The sequence below is a fragment of the Talaromyces amestolkiae genome, assembly GCF_001896365.1.
Source record: "Talaromyces amestolkiae strain CIB chromosome Unknown scaffold16.1, whole genome shotgun sequence".
NCBI lineage: Eukaryota > Fungi > Ascomycota > Eurotiomycetes > Eurotiales > Trichocomaceae > Talaromyces > Talaromyces amestolkiae.
In genome coordinates this window covers 531,179-548,099 of record NW_024468052.1, presented here as the reverse complement: position 1 = coordinate 548,099, position 16,921 = coordinate 531,179, and the positions used below count along the sequence as shown (strand labels likewise).

The window sequence follows — 16,921 nt, the reverse complement described above, 5'->3', positions numbered from 1 at the left end:
AATGATGAGTTATTAAGTAGACTGGTCACAAATTGTGTATCATGGTGGAACTGATAACCTAGGTAAAACATATAGGCAAATCTCGGACATACTGCGAATCTCGATCCAAGACGAGAAAGTCAGTCGGACTTACTCCGATAATAAACACATCACCCTAAACAGGTTTGTCCACCAACCAAGTCAACACTACTTATGAATAGACTTTCCACTTTATCAAAGCCACCAGGTTTGGTAAGTTCAACCCCGCGTATCCAACATTTGAAGGGACTTCCCCATACTTTATACTCCACCTCCCGCAAAGTTTGGGGGCATTGATCTGCAGACCCTATTTCTCCGCTTCGCAAATACTCCGCGATAATGTACTACGTAGTACTCTACGTTCGGAGGAGATATATGTACGGGGTCGGAGAGGTCTCCTATGGGCCTGAGCGGTAGGGAAAGTAAGTTGATCTTGGGGAGCAGATGATCGGCAAAAATGCCGTACTTGATGTTGCTCCTCACTGGGCTGGAGGTTCAAAATATGATCATTGCGCTGTGTTGCAAATTTCCTTTTTTGTTCTTTATCTGCTTGAACCATCCCAAGCGATACAAAGATCTTTAAACGTCTCCATTGGACATATAAGTCGAAATGGGACAATCAAAGACAACAGGAGCTGAGCTCCCTCCCTTATCCAACGATATAACAGCAACAACCCACCGCGAACACGCGCTACCTACAGTCGAAGACCCTCTCCAAGCCAAAAAGTGGAACACTCATGACGGCGACGCGGCGCTCGCCCTTTTCGAAAACAGCGATGAACTCCACGAACACGTCAGCTACGAGGATGAGAAGAAAGTATTACGCAAGATCGATTTCATGATTTTACCGTACCTGGCGGTTTGTTATGCATTTTTTTATATTGATAAGGTTCGTGATTCTCCTTCCTCCTTTCTATCTCTGACAATGGGCATGGGTGTTGATGTGTTCTGCGGAGGAAAAGACGACGCTTAGCTATGCTGCTATATTTGGTATCCGGAATGATCTTCATCTCGTCGGGACCGAGTACAGTTGGCTGAGTAGTTTGTTTTATTTTGGGTTCTTGGTCTGGGCTTTTCCCACCAATTTCTTGTTGCAGAAGTTGCCTATTGGTATGTATCACTTCAAAATGTCCCTTATTTGGTGTTATAGACTTAGTTATGTCTAGGCAAATATCTTGGCTTCAATATCTTCATGTGGTAAATCACCCCTTATGGACTCATCAATACCAGACTAACGAATGAAATAGGGGCGTCTTCCTCATGCTTCAAGCTGCATGCCACAACTTCGCTACCCTGGGAGTGCTGCGAGCACTCGCCGGTGCCGCCGAAGCATGTTCTGATCCAGGTTTCATGCTAGTAACCAGTATGTGGTACACGAGACGAGAGCAACCCGTTCGTATTGGCCTCTGGTATACGGCCAATGGCTTTGGAATCGCATTAGGTGGGCTCCTAGGGTATGGTATTGGTCATATTCGAGGCGCATTGCCGTCGTGGAAATATGAGTTTTTGATAATGTATGACCCTAAGCCTTCTTTGACACAAGTCGGTTTACTAACGTGGCATAAAAGTGGTGCCCTGTGTTCGGCATGGGGCATCGTCATGTTCATCTTTCTTCCTGACAGCCCAGTAACGGCCAAAGGCTTGACATTACGAGAACGCCGTATCGCCGTGGAACGTTTGCGCGAGAATCAGACTGGTATTGAAAACAAGCACCTGAAACCATACCAGATCCGGGAAGCCTTTACCGACTACAAGCTATACATGTTCTTCTTCCTTGGTGTCGTCTGTAGGTTCTCATTTCTTACATTCAAACAGACCAGTACTGATCTTATAGGTAACGTCCCCAACGGCGGAATCTCTAACTTCGGTACCATCATCATCCAAGGCTTCGGCTTCTCAACTCTCGTCACTACACTAATGCAAATTCCCTACGGGGTCATCATCGCCCTCTCCATTCTACTCTGCGTCTTCCTAAACGATCGATTCGAGAATAAACGTTGCGTATTCGTCCTTCTGTTCTTGATACCTAATATCACGGGTGCATTTGGACTACGATTTGTCCCTCTTGACCGCAAGATTGGAAGATTGCTTTGTTACTATTTGACGGGACCGTATAATGCAGCGTTTGTGTTGGTGCTCAGTATGCAGATTGCTAATACTGCTGGTACGGTCCCCCCTCTGCTTGCATGAGTGATAGCTGATGCAAAAGTGGTATCTAGGACATACTAAGAAAGTCGTGACGAATGCCGTACTATTCCTCGGATATTGCACCGGTAATATTGCGGGTCCGTTCTTTTACAAGACTGATCAATCGTATGTCTCTTTGCTCCTCCCTCTCTATTAGCACATTAATTGAATCACGCGGCTAATACATGCAGACCAACATACTCCCTCGGCATCTGGTCCATGATCGGCTCTCATCTCATCGAAGTCGTGCTGATCTCAATTCTTGGCCTTCTCCTACGATGGGAGAACAAGAAACGTGACAAGATCCAGTCGGAGATGGAGGGTGGTCTACAAGGAAGGGATTTGGATGCTACTGCCTTTTTGGACTTGACTGATCGAGAGAACTTGAAGTACGTATTTCTTCTTTTTGGTTTATTATTGATTAGAGGAAAAGCTGACATTTGTGTTCTTCTAGTTTCCGATATATTTATTAAGGCCAGTATGCCGATGTCATGTCGCAAATGGATTTTCAGAGATCACAATGAGACATGGAATTGATTTGCGATACCTAATTGCCTAAGCACGCTTCAGAGTTCGGGCCAGAAGAGTATCTAGTTATTGTGGTCTTCGGCTCTAGTCGATATCTAAATACCTGGATAGTATTGACATGCCTAGAAGGCATCAATTAGGAGTGACATAAGTGGTACTACATGTGGATTTTCTAGCATGCACTGAAGAAAATTCAAACTCGATAAAGATAATACTCCTTTCATTCGACTGTCTCTTTCTTTGCTAGAACCTCGGCTTGGTTCTCCAAAAATTTGTAGGTCACCTCGTTCTCTGTATCGTCTCCCTTCTTGAGAAGATATTTATCGCGGCCAACTGCCAACTCAACGCTACCCACATGCGGAGCCAACGCAATACGCCAGGCAAGTAAAAACCCAGCAACATTCCACGCAACTTCCTCTGCCACTGTAGGGAAGACATGCACAGAGTAATCGCCAGGATCGTCACATCTCTTCTTGAAATTGACCGTATATATTTCTACCCAGGAATCATAGTTGTCAAATACCTCGTGTGGAAAGCCGGACAGTGCATCCTCGAGTTCAATGTAGCTGCTTTCGCCGTCGTATATAGGATCATTATAATTAAGCCAGATAAAATCGGTACCGTAATCAGCAAATATTCGAAAATGCCGAGGGGGGGTTGTTATGCCATGTTTTCTTGGCACGCCCTGACTTGCTGATTCGAGAGATGGGATGTCCAACATCGCGAAGAAATCTTTGCTATTAAAATCGTTTCTTATCGTCAAAGTCACGCCGAACGTCGTTTCGATTACGGCTAAATCTGTGTGCTCAGGCAATAGCGGTTGTTCCGCCAGAGTGCGCCATGCATCGCCTAGATTTCTGACAGTCTTGATGTATCGCTGGGAGATCGACTGCGTACAGAATGTGGCGAGCGGCTTCAAAAGGTCGGCAGACATTTGTGATAATTTCTCGGATTTCGCTCTTGCTGCTACTGTTTTCAAGTTGAGAAGAGGAACGAAGAATGTGTTCAACTGGTCAGCTCACTCAAGACATACGTTCAACCCCACTTTATCACTGACTTGTAGCGTTATCTCTCCATCCAGATGTCATGGGATCACGATAGCCCTAATCAGTAAATTTTGCCTATTCAGGATATTCAATCTGTCTTGCTTCAATCTTGGATTTTTAGTTCTATACCTAGGTGGAATATATGACAAACTATATAGATTCCAATAATACTTAAGAAATGTTCCACTGACTGTACGATTGTTGAAAGGTAATCTGACATAGTTCATAGATAAGCGACACAGACAAGTAAGTAACCTCGTAATGAAATCAATTATCCCGCATAAGATGTTGCCTCATACATATCCCGAATTAAGTAGTAGTCAGCATAGCCTCAATATAGACCCCAGTCTACCGGCTGCTGTTTCACGTCACCGTTGCAGTCCATAGAACCTTTGGCACCGACCAAGCCGTTCGAAGCAAATTTGCTTATCGACGAATGGATTATGTCTATAACATCCTGGGCGCCAACGTGGAAGTTGACGTTGCCATTGATAGCTGTACCCTGGACACCGAATTTGCAGCTGCCATACTGCACTAACTGGTGCTGTTCCTCGACGGCGTTTTCCACCTCCCACTCACCCAGCGTATTCTGGATATTGGCCACGATCTGCAAACAGTCGTTGACACTTGGAGATGCATCGCTAGTCTGGTCGACAAATGATGAATCGCCACAGTCGCTGATCGCCTGCAGTGCATTGCAGGGATAGTTGGCCACGGTGCTTTGTTTGGCGCTGATTGCTGCCTGAGCCGTGGCTGGGCTGCAGACCGGAATCGTGACATACCCGGGTGCGGTGATATTCTGATCGTATAGTTGATCCAATGTACCAGAGTTTGCGGGATCAGCGATGGCACCGCCGTTTGCGTTGCCGTTGCTCACGTAGGTATTCACGGCACCGACAATTAGTGCCGCGAGAGTGACGCCCCCAAACGTGCCATCAAGAGACTTGATACCTGGAACTGCTCCGAATATATAGTCATCACATTCTGCAGTACCTACAGAACCGGTTGTACAGTTGGTACTTGGTGATGAGTGTGGGTAGACCAGGTAATACCAATCGTCGTTGTAGCAATACCCGGAGGCAGTCATGTCGTCGCTGCTCATGTATGCAGAAAGCGGGTTGCTGGTATCACATGAAGCGCCAGAGTCTACGACAAATGCGTACGTGCTTGAAAAGTTCCAGAGAGCTGGGATTGTAAAAGCAAAAAAAGACGTAGCGATACTTGCCTCCAGCGCAGCATAGGTGCTGTCAAGGTCGGTGGGATAATCGGCCTCTGCACCATCGGCGGAACCTTCAATGAGCTTGCCGTCTGAAATGAGATTGGTGAGCGCTGTTAGTCCATCTGTGTCGCCGTCGAAAAGACTCTTCAATGCTATCTGGGTCAAATTGGCCCAGGCAAAGATGGACTGGCCCATGTACTGGGAGAACACGGCCTGGTCCTGAAGGGTCCAATCCCCGCTGCAACCCGCGTCAGCCTCAGTAGTTGCCCGTAAAGAATATAAGGTATATTTGTGGGACAACTTACGCTGATACGCTTCCTGGTTTATACAAGGTAGAAGTCAGACTTGTGCCAAACGACACAATTGCTTTAGTGGTATCCTTTAGGTTGTCGTAGAGAGCTTTATTGGCTTTAAAATAAGGCATGGCAGACAAATCTTTAAAGATATGTAAGCAGGCGACTAGATAGTTGACGCAACGAGGAAAGGTGGAAGAGGATTTGTGAAACAAGGATGGAAAGGGGAGGTAGCACATACATGAATTGAAAAACGCAGAACCGCCGATGGTACCTACGAGACCGATCACAGACAGTAGAATACCAAGCCACTCGTCACTCTCTGGAGGGGAGACGGGCGCGAACGTGTCTTCGAGATTTTGGAGTGCCGGACTGACCACGTCACTGAAAGCATCGTGTAGAGCCTTAATATAGGTGGTATAAATCTGAATAACCGGAGTCAACAATTTCCATCATGATAAATAGGAGTTTTACCGGGTTTCTTCCTATTGGGCTCACCTCGTGCACAATGACCATTGAGTTCCAGATCTCATAGCCAGCCGGGCCAGTGCCGTCTCCTACAACTCCCGCACAGGTATAGGTCTGAACACAATTGCTGGTGTCTTTAAAGTCCCCACAAGCGGCCATCTCAGGGGCGTGAAGCGTGTTCGAGATTGACTCAGTAAAGGTTAGTGATTTGGCAGGTTGGTCGATTTTGAGCCAGACATTGACGGCATCTGCCCAGGCATTAGGGCAGTCCATCTGGTCCCACCGCTCCTTTGAAGTTAAGTCCTTGAGATCTGTGACGGATTGGTCCGAACAGGTCAGGGTCGTCCAGTTGCCGGTCCGATTACCTTCAGCGTACGGATCCGTCCCAAATCCAGCAAGTTCGACGAAATTAGTCCAACTGGTGCTCGGATAAGGAGCTGTATTATACTCTGAAAGGTCGGAAGCCCAAAGAGTGCCACCGCCCATTTCTAAGCCTTGGTAGAACGCAACGCGATCAGACTTTATTGAGTCATCCATGTAAGCAACCCATTGGGTACCGTCGTAGACAAGGATGTTGCTGTTGCTTGATTCGTCGACGTAGGAAGTCGTGACTCTGCTCGCATTACCTATGATCTCATTAATCTCTGCGTTTGAAATGTACCCTGCCGTGTTCGTGCAGACGCCTGGCTCTGCATTGGATGCTGATGCAGATCCAGTGAAGAAACAGTTCTCAGTGTAACAGCCAGTTTCGGCCATCGCAAAAGAGCGGCCATAGCTTGAAACTCCAACGACAACCTTGTTAGAGGGTACGCCGGCTTTTGTAACCTAGACGACGGTGAGTATGCAAACATCAGTCTTGTCCCAGTATGAGACTGATGAAGGTCACAGACCATAGATAATGCAGACAGCGTTTCAGTCAAGTTCACGTGGCTTCGTAAACAATTGCCTGTCAGACACCCTTCTTGAGAGCTTGTCTTGCCATAATCCCACTATTGACAAGAATTAGCAACAGAAAAAGTACCTGGAGAGTCCATAGTTTACTGACTTGGCCATGGAGATCATACGCCATGAAGACAATATAGTCTACAACCTTGCTAATTTGAGCAATGGGGAAGCCCTTCAGATACCAGTAAGATGCTGGAGCCGCGATTGACAGCGATTTACCGTCAAGCAGATTTTTCAGAAGCACCAAGAAATCCAAGTAGTTGGAGCCGTCATCAGTACTGGCGGGTGGAATACCGGGAATATCTGGTGCCTAGGTGAGGTAAGCATATTTCTACATTTTCGACTCCTTTAGAGCATCTCCTATACGTACACCAGGATACTCCCAATCAATATCCACACCATCCAATCCATTGTCTTTGATAAAATTCGCAATGCTCGTCGCCATAGCCAAACGGTTGGCCGCAGCCACACCCTCGCGGAATATAGTGTACGTGCTAGCACCAGTCGAGAAATCCCAGCCGCCAATTGTCAGGATTCGCAGGGGCCCCGACAAGCGCTTCAGGTTTTCAAATTCGTACGAACTAAGTGCATCGCCAACACTGACAGTGTAGTTGGTCGGGTCTAGGGTGCCAAATGCAAAATGCAAATGCGTCAACGAGGTGTCGACTTGCAAAATGTCCTGATAGAGACAGGAGCGGTCGAAATTAGAACCTTCGTAATAGGCGATGTTCCGATATGTGGCTGGTGCACCGCTCTTGACGATGTCTGTGCCGCAATTGGAGATACACCCATTTGTACCAGGTGCGGCCGTCCCTGGAGCTCCCGTGCTTGAGTTGGTAGCGGTACAGAAGTCGGCCGTAATGCCACACTGACCCCAGATATTGCAGCAGGCATTCAGGGGGGAGGGGTTGAGCTCTGAAATTGCTGTCCCATTTGTCGGTGCCACCGTGCCAGGCACGGTGGGACCGCACACGGCGTTTGTATCAGTGGCCGGCATCGGTGGTGTACCAGAGCTTAGGCAGATTATGTTACCGATTAGCAAATCGTTGCAACCTCCCCAGCCCCAGGTGTCTTGGTTGTAATTGTTCAACTCGTCCAGTGTCAAGCTGTAAGTGGCTATAATTGCCGAGCACGAATCGCCAGCGACAATTGTGTACGTGGCACACGATCCATCAGCATTGGGTGACGGCGCGAAGTCTGGCAACGTCCCGGACGAACAGCATACGTGCTGACCTGGCTGAAGTGAGGAGCAAAGATTGGATGCTGGATTAAACTGTGTAAAGTCTGCGGCAGAAATTCCGCATTTGGAGGCTAAAGAACTACAGGAATCACCAGATTGAACCTGGACAGTCGTGCAGTCACCACGTGCCCGAAGGCGTGAGCCACGAGCGGGATAGACCGAAGTCACATTTGTCGAGCTTGTTGCATTTCCAGCAATACTTGAGTTTCGAGAGAGGGTTGCAAAATAGGAAGGACCACTAATATTTTGAGAAGCGTAAAAAGAGAGGCAGCCCCCCTTGTACCAAGTTTGAATGGCGTTTTGGATTTGACTGAAGGTACCATTACTAGCAGCGATGAAGCCAAAGGTGTGATCGGCATCATAGCGGGGACCACAAAGCTGCATGGCCACATTTCCGCTGTGGACGTTGAGGGACTGGATGGTATCTTGCAAGTACTTGAGAGCAAAATCTGCAACACCCTCATATTGCAGGCCTTTCCCAATGTAAATACCGGCGGCACCGCCCCCAGTCTGGGCAAAGAGAACTGCAGACTCGTTTATCGAGCCATGTCCGCTGCGAAAATATTTGCCCATTTCTCGGGCTAGGCTCTGTATGACAGTCGGTTGGAATGTGCCATCGGTCCACCATCCCAGTTGATACGTTGTGTTTGTATTGTTTACAATGGCCACCGGGAAACTTTGGGATGGTAGATTGACCCAGTCCGGACCGTAAGATGAACAGGCATAAATTTTGTGTTGTCTGTTAGGGTCTTCAACATCATCATAGATATTGAAAAGAGAGAACAGGGTCTGTCCACATAGGCGGGTTTGCTCTAGGCTGTGGAAAACCGACCAGTTTCTATATACAGCCCCGGAAGTGCTGCAACGCATTGGACAAGCATCTCCAACTCCGCGATAGCCTGGGCTGGCGGAGAACCGAAGTCCAGCTGGGCCTGATGACCAAGAACCAGCTTGCACTGAAGATATAAGGTGGAGATTGATAGCACCAAGGATCAGATACAAGCAGATTGAAAGAGACATTGTTGCCGACAATTCTATGAGACAGGGGGTTTGGGATAGAAGGGAAAGCAACAGCCTTAATGAACTTCTTGTAGAAAAACCTAAAGAGCTTCAGAGCTACTCTTATAACTATTTTCTTACGAAAAGGAGACGGTCAAGGTCGGAGTAGCACACGTGTAAGGATAAAGACGCACTATACGACGAACTTGTTATGTAGTAACTTTAATAGGTAATCTTGGGGATAAACAACAATTATAGCTACTTCCTATCGTCATTTCATGGAGTCAAGGGGAACATAAGTTGTCTAACTTGAATTGGTTCAGCCCAGTCCGAATCAATCGACGGACCAGACAGTCATCACAAGCAACAATATACTAAAGCACAGGGATCAACGCAAATATTTCCGAGACAATTCGTACAATTGCTTTTTCTATACCATGGTCGGGCAGCATATGATCACTTTTTGATTAGAAAGCGGGCGCTTGTGCCTTTCCACCACATTTCAATTATCAACTACGGAAATAATCATCATCATGACCTGACTCATGGTAAAGACTGAAAACACAGCACAGGCGCTCTTCCATGCATGAAGAGACATGCTCATGCAAGTAGAAGTAGCCACAAATGTTAACACGTGCCGTACTTAGGCATTATGGTTACATTGGCTTCAGTCTTGTTTAGTTCCAGATGCTGTGCCGCAGGTAAAATAGATTTACCGCGATAGTAATAATGCTAGCCGCGTGATTAGAGTTTTTGTATAGTATCATTCCGCCTCGTCCCGTCTATCTAGGCTTCGACAAGTCTCAGTGAGCCTAGGGAGTTTCAGATATACGCACTGGAGTCTTACACACAATTCTGATGATATGTCGCCGCTCAGCTACCGGACATGTGCTCTTGTCGGGTCCTTTCATCTCTTTCTATTCTAGTAGAATAGCACTCAGATAAGTTAGAATTCGGATGACAAGGTTCGAATATGGCTATCAACCTTGTCTAGTATAGAATCGTAAGATGTGGCTCAACCTTAGAGGCATATAATGATACCTACCATGTAAATGGAGGCTGCGCCGCAAAATATGCATATCACTTTTTCATTTAATTCGGCGACTAAATCTGCATGAAAGTGGAGTGGTTTATTAAATGCAGCCATATAAATCAAAGTCTCGCCGTGGACTCAAGGATACGACTCATGTCGCGCCACCGAGACCCGGCCAGGGCTAACCACACCATAATTGCTTTTACTAGTATCGCCACATACTATCTACTTTTAGTGTAAAGGAGGGGTTCTACTCAAAATCGTAAAGACATCATCAAATCGCAATCAAGCTAGAGCGGGAAATAAACAAGGATTTCGACCATCGTATCTGTAGTACACAGGGCAAAACAGGGCTTCTGGAATCGGTATACTTCAGATGAAACAATCAATCGAGCACGAGTCCAATTCGCAAAGGTTGGAACTATTCTCAGTGAAATAAGAAGATTAGGTAGGTTTGATTGATGGTATGGGAGTGAGTACGGGTATTGAGTCAGGAGTGAATGTGATGTTTGGACTCGAATCTGGACGGATTTGTAACCATCTCCATGTCCCAAACCTCGCCACCAAGAATAAAATGGCCATTGTATGGATGGGGAAGGTCGAGTGATCGCGGGGGTACATAGAAACCCCTATTTTTCCAAACCAGTAACAATACGGACTTATGAGCACGTGGGTCCTCGAATTCAGGGTCCTTGGACGTCTCGATTAACTTAGGTTGTGGGGCCTCGGAACCGCCCGTCTCCATCCACCCCATAGGCCCGTACGATCATCTGTAACTTACTGTATGTACAGATTCAGCCGCATAGAACCATGCAATCGTCGACCCACACACCCACCACACTCCAGCGTCTCTCCTTTTCCATTCTCCTCATCGGCATCTGTCAGTATCTCCTTGCCCTCCCATTCCTCTCTTCTCTTTTCATCTTCCCTTCATTCCACCATCTCTGTTGCCGCCACTTGTCTCTCCTACTTGAGAACCTAAGCCTAGAGTGTCAACATGTCGTTTATCTTCTTGGCTTTGTTAGTAGCCTTGCTTCTCAGTGATGTTGAAGCCGGGAACTCGACGTTCCCTGCCACCGTGGAAGTCGATCTTGTGTTCCCGCGCAACGATACTTACGCACCAGACCCTCTCCTACCGATTGTTTTCGCTATACAAGACAGTCAATATGCGCCATACATCAACCCTTCTATCCAGTTCTCCATCACGAGTGACACCAACGTCTCTGACGAGATTTTCACTTCGTTCATGGATTTCTCCTCCACAAACTTCTCAAGCAGTGACCCATACTTTGGCTGGGCCGCTATTTCCAAACTAAATGGCATTAATGGCCGATGGCGGCTCGCCTGGTCCTTGTTTACGAATAACTGTTCAACGTACCCAGAGGCAGTCTCACCCAACAGTACCAGTCAAAGCAATGAAAATAGGATCGTCTTCACGAATAGCATCGTTTTCACGACCCGAAACGGCACGCAACAGCCCGATCTCGTCGCTGCTTCAGCCAGTAGCGTCTGCGCGGGTACCAAGGAGAGCTTTACTTTCAATGTGACGGGGACAGTGGATGTTTGGAATACGGAAAACCTAGACGGTCAAAATTCTTGTGCCATTCTTTCGCCTGTTACGCCACCTGCAAACCCTTGCGGTGCGGCCATAAACTCAGCTGCCGCATCGAATATTTCCGCGTCTATCACATCTGCTGCCTGCGCTCTCCAGTTACCATCCGTGACATGTCAGCCCACCAATCAAAGTTCAGCTAGGAGGGTCATTGTGTTTTCAGGTTGGTGGTTGATATGTTTGTTCTTGGTTGCATTCGAGATACTCTAGATTTCAATCAGACCTGATGTCATGTTTTACAGGGCAGTGCCCACACGATGTTTAATACACAATAATGATCTTAATACTGCATATTTGTATGATAAATACACAAGTAATGTGCAATAACAGCACGAGGTGTGAGCAATGAATTCCTCAATTGGAGGTACTTAAATTTATTTCAAGTTTACCCAGGTAGGTATATGCGGTGTATTCCCCCTGATCCCGACTCATAGCCGCGCTATCCGTACCAAATACGATGGGAGCTACGTATAGAAACATTGACTCTTATCCTTGCAAGGATTCATTAAGTCCACTCGGCGTGATGTCCTCAGTACGAGCAACTAGTGCAAGCGATACCAGTATTTCATGCATCCAAGAGATGTTGCAACAGACTAACGCCCCGGTTTATATCCGAGACGTTTTCCACTTGTTGTCTATTAGCGAAAGATTGGGCCTCTTTACAAATTGCATTACATCTTCTATATGTGTAGGTACTAAGCACATATCTTTTGTATCGTTTAGCGAAACTCTGGGTTATATATACCTGTAATCTAATCATTCAATCTGGTCTGCATCATGGAAAGACAAGGATATAGCGTGGAACTCCACATGATATAAACTGCGCCACCGGTTATTTTGATATGTTCTTTTTCGATAACACCTTCACTCTCCATCTGTAAAGGTATTAACGAGACGTGTCCAGCATCTTGGAATGCGCTAATACGGACCTCAAAATGCAGAGCTTATTGCATGTAACTGTGCGAAGTAACCTCGAATTAGCGATCTAGTAACCTTTGATAGATCTAAGCCTCGTCCCGTCCTGTTGGGTTTATTCCTACTTTAGACTTTCGTAGTATACCGACATTATCCGACACCCCGCCCTCTCATCCATGTCCTCTAAAGAGTCAGTACACATGATTGACGCTTGAAGGTACTAGAATTGGATTTCACTAATGATATGTGTAAAAAGGCTGCATAAAGACACTGAAATTAGGTTACCAGCTCTTTTAAACTACAATTGATCAACCAACCAACGAGCCAACCAACCAACACTCCAACCAACCAACAAACCACTTGAACGGGCATGGATCATTGGATACCGTGCACTTAAAATCCTCTTCTATATACAAATATAATGCAACCCTGACTGTTGTGTAATTTCTTTGAAATACTATTTAACAGGCAATGATCTACCCAGATCATGATACCTTTCTTGATTACCTTTGTTGCTAAGCTCCTTGTCTCTCGTCTTCAGTAAGCAAGCAAGATCTAAAAATGGTTCTGGTTCCGTTGTTCATCCTGGGACTGCTCCCAAATTTGCTCTCCGCTCATGTCCTGGATACTCGCCAGGTGACATGCGAGTTCGACGTGGCTGCCAGCAGCGGGGACACTTGCACAAGTTTTGCTGCTGAATGGGGCATGACAGAAGCACAGTTCCAGGCTCTGAATCCAGGTGTCGCTTGCCCAACGACACTGGTACCCAATCAGTCTTACTGTGTGTTGGGTTCAGTTTCGTCAGCTACGACGACTTCCCCTACTAGCACCACTACCACTACCACGACCACCAGCTCTACATCCATTACCACTACCACCACTCCCTCCTCTACTATCACATCTACCTTTGTTACCACGACATCGAGCTCTTCTCCATACCAGCCGACCCAGACTGGTCTCGCCTCTAACTGTAACGGTTTCTACCTGGTCTCATCAGGTGATACATGCGAGGCAATCGAATCAAAATATGGAATCAGTGCGCAAGAATTTGCTTCTTGGAATCCTGCAATTAACTCTGGTCTGTAACAAATCCGCTCTTAAACAGTTTTCTGTGACTTACACCCGGTATAGGCTGCTCTAACCTTTTGTTGGGTTACTATGTGTGTGTCAGCGTCCCCGGGGCGACTACTACGACCAGCGTCAGTACTACGACAACTTCGTCCCCATACTCGCCCACTCAATCCGGTCTTGTGTCTAATTGCAACAATTTCTACTTGGTCGCATCAGGTGATAGTTGTGCCACTATCGAGTCCAAATATGGTATAAGCGCGCAGGAATTTGACACTTGGAACCCTTCCATTGACTCTAGTACGAAAGACCACCTTCTGTCTAATCTCGCTGCAAATACTAACAAGATCTATTTTATAGCCTGTGACAACCTCTATCTCGGCTACTACGTCTGCGTTGGTGTTCCAGGGGCAACGACAACGACTAGCCCAACAGCCACGTCTACTGGGCCAACTCCCGAAATGCCTAGCATCGTGAGCGACTGCAGCAAATATTATCTTGTGCAGTCCGGAGACGGCTGTGCGTCTATCGAAGCAGCGAATGGCATTACACAAGCTCAGTTTCTTTCGTGGAACCCGGCTGTTGACTCCAACTGCGACAACCTATGGTTGGGTTACTACGTGTGCGTAGGCGTTTGATTTGTATTCGGGAAATATGTTGCTGGATAACGACAAGTTGAGCCTGACTCATGCTTTATGCATACGTAGGTACTAACCTCTGGTGAGATCTCAAAGGGAAATCATCTCAACCACAATTCCTGCTAGCTACCTGGGGTTTATCTTTCGTTCTTCTGGTTAGGAACAATACAAGAGACAGTCATTTTTATAGAAAAGTACTGTTTTCATCATTATGATTTTCACTATAAACCAATACAGGGCAAAAGGTCCCCGGGTGACTTCTGGTAAATGTATGATCGCTAGGGGAATTGGTATCTTAATGATTCTTGTTCTATTAGGGCCTCAAGACTGAGCATACCCTAAATTTGAAAATCCATAGTGGCCAGAAGCTGCCTACGAGTGACGTTGCGGAAATACAGAATAAAATTGATCGCTGTTATGATAAAGTTTGGAGTGAGTAGAGCGGAGCTGAAATGGTCGGGGAGTCGCGGATAGCTTCAATATCCACTTACCGCAACCCCGCGAGACTATGTTCATGCCGGATTTATAGTTTTGCTTCTAGCCGAACCTGCTATGCACCTTCATTTTGCATGCAATGTAAGTTCCCCACGGGGAAGCAAATCCCGCTAATCTCCTCCTTATGCAGCTTGTCGTTTATATTTGAGGATGCGTCTCCATCCCGTGGCTAGACTCTGGTCAGTCAGAGTACAAACACTTGAGAACATCAACTGGTCGATTTCTTCAAGAGCCCACGCCTTTCGCTCCTCACATATCCCGTACTCTTCCACACCATGGGAGTGACAGAAACCGAGCTCGCTGCTGGCGCACAGCTTGCTGCAGTAAGGACTCGTGATTATGCTGCTATTGGGCATGACTGACGTACAAAGATTCTCCCATCGAACGGCCGGCCATGGTACCGCACGTGGTATCTTGTCCAACTCAACGTGATCCTCCTCGTCCCCTTGATCTCGTCTGCCTCCGTCGGATATGATGGTTCGTTCCACACTTACACAGTCTTCCTTATCAACCAAAGCCCTAACCACATATTCAAGGTTCGATGATGAACGGTCTCCAAACTCTTACTCAATGGCGCGCGTTCTTCAATTATCCAACAGGCGCTGTGCTCGGTCTCATGAATGCTGTCTACCCCTTGGGAAAAGTTGTCTCTTTGCCTTTCGTGGCGTTTGTCTCTGATCGTTTTGGCCGCAAGCTTCCTCTGGTTTGTGGATTGATCGGATGCGTTGCGTTCAGCATTATGCAAGGTCTCGCACATAACTTCGCCACTTTCGTGACTGCCCGTGCCTTGCTAGGGTTCTGCACGAGCTTCATCAGCCAACCAAGTCCTATCCTAGTTGCAGAGCTCGCTTATCCCTCTCACCGTGGCAAAATGACCGCCCTGTACAATACTTTTTACGTGAGTCTTTTAATTCCAAGTGATTTCCAGCTTGGAATTGATGTAACTAATGTAACTATTAGTACTTTGGTGCCATTTTTGCCGCGTGGTGTACCTACGGTACCTTCAAGATCAACAGCGAATGGAGCTGGCGAATTCCTTCCCTTCTCCAGGGGGCCATCCCCCTCCTCCAGCTCGCCGGTGTCCTGCTCCTTTCAGAGTCTCCCCGTTTCCTTGTCTCTAGAGGCAAGCACGAACAAGCTCGTAAAGTCTTCGCAGATCACCACGCCGGCGGCAATCTCAACTCCCCCCTCGTTCAATTCGAAATGAACCAGATCGAAGAATCCCTACGAATAGAATCCGAAACTCTATCCACCACCTCCTGGCTAGATCTCATCCGCACCAAGGCAAATCGCAAACGAACCATGATAGCGATTATAGTGGGCTGGTTCAGTCAATGGAACGGTGTCGGCGTCGTCAGTTATTACATAACCTTGGTCCTGAACACGATCGGCATCACAAAAACTCATGATCAAGCCCTCATCAACGGCCTTCTCCAAGTTTTCAACTGGCTCATCGCGACTTTCCTTGGAGCCTTGATGATTGACCGCGTTGGGCGACGAAAGTTATTCTTAGTGTCCACCGCAGGCATGCTTGGCAGCTACATCATCTGGACTGCTCTAACAGCGCATTTCGTCGCGAGCAAGTCTGAAACTGTGGGACGGGTAGTTGTGGCTTTTATATTCATATACTACTTCTTTTACGATATTGCTTGGACCCCACTACTACAGGCATACCCAGTTGAGATCTTTCCCTACACTCTTCGCAGTCGCGGGTTGACTGTCAGCTACATATCTGCTTTTACTGGTCTCATCGTAGGCAACGAAGTGAATTCTATTGCTATGAAAGCTATTGGGTACAAGTACTACATTGTATTCTGCTGTCTTTTGGCGTTGTTGTTGGTCATAATTTACTTTCTGTTCCCTGAGACTAAGGGTCATTCATTGGAGGAGATCACCGAAGTGTTTGAGGGCAAACGAGAAGATCCCACTAATGACAAGCTCCGTGAAGACGAGAACGAGGAAGATGCCGAGCTGGGAAAGAAGCATGAAGCTACAACGACTCAGGTCGAGGATGCCACCCACTAGTCACCATTATGGTCAGACATAATGAGAGATGAAAATGTTATGGGCATAAATCCCCACTATTTGGATTCTCCGGCCTGCGAGTCTTGATGACAGAGGCACTCCATGATTTTTGTGAGCTATGAAGTCATTGGTTGTTTTTTATGCTATCTCTGCGTTGACACATTATTGGAAATGAAAGAGATCAAGATAATG

General features: G+C 46.8%; 5 protein-coding genes across 5 annotated transcripts; 3 read left to right on the top strand and 2 right to left on the bottom strand.

The window, feature by feature from the left end:
- Positions 1–628: 628 nt before the first annotated feature.
- On the top strand, positions 629–2,678 carry BHQ10_007724 (uncharacterized protein; the record flags this gene model as incomplete). Its single annotated transcript, XM_040880451.1, has 9 exons — positions 629–907; positions 981–1,128; positions 1,185–1,215; positions 1,266–1,532; positions 1,587–1,804; positions 1,853–2,182; positions 2,238–2,331; positions 2,397–2,594; positions 2,660–2,678. The coding sequence occupies 9 exons, from the start codon at positions 629–631 to the stop codon at positions 2,676–2,678; spliced, it is 1,584 nt and encodes a 527-aa protein (XP_040736227.1).
- Positions 2,679–2,953: 275 nt separating this feature from the next.
- Positions 2,954–3,667, bottom strand: BHQ10_007723 (uncharacterized protein; the record flags this gene model as incomplete). Its single annotated transcript, XM_040880450.1, has 1 exon — positions 2,954–3,667. The coding sequence occupies one exon, from the start codon at positions 3,665–3,667 to the stop codon at positions 2,954–2,956; it is 714 nt and encodes a 237-aa protein (XP_040736226.1).
- Positions 3,668–4,110: 443 nt separating this feature from the next.
- Positions 4,111–8,517, bottom strand: BHQ10_007722 (uncharacterized protein; the record flags this gene model as incomplete). Its single annotated transcript, XM_040880449.1, has 7 exons — positions 4,111–5,236; positions 5,304–5,433; positions 5,533–5,716; positions 5,790–6,584; positions 6,650–6,748; positions 6,805–7,014; positions 7,075–8,517. The coding sequence occupies 7 exons, from the start codon at positions 8,515–8,517 to the stop codon at positions 4,111–4,113; spliced, it is 3,987 nt and encodes a 1,328-aa protein (XP_040736225.1).
- Positions 8,518–10,973: 2,456 nt separating this feature from the next.
- Positions 10,974–14,209, top strand: BHQ10_007721 (uncharacterized protein; the record flags this gene model as incomplete). Its single annotated transcript, XM_040880448.1, has 3 exons — positions 10,974–11,703; positions 13,045–13,581; positions 13,635–14,209. The coding sequence occupies 3 exons, from the start codon at positions 10,974–10,976 to the stop codon at positions 14,207–14,209; spliced, it is 1,842 nt and encodes a 613-aa protein (XP_040736224.1).
- Positions 14,210–14,979: 770 nt separating this feature from the next.
- On the top strand, positions 14,980–16,729 carry BHQ10_007720 (uncharacterized protein; the record flags this gene model as incomplete). The annotated part of the gene is made up of 4 exons (XM_040880447.1): positions 14,980–15,027; positions 15,076–15,181; positions 15,241–15,602; positions 15,665–16,729. 4 exons carry the CDS (start codon positions 14,980–14,982, stop codon positions 16,727–16,729), a joined length of 1,581 nt encoding a protein of 526 aa, XP_040736223.1.
- Between the last annotated feature and the right edge of the window lie 192 nt (positions 16,730–16,921).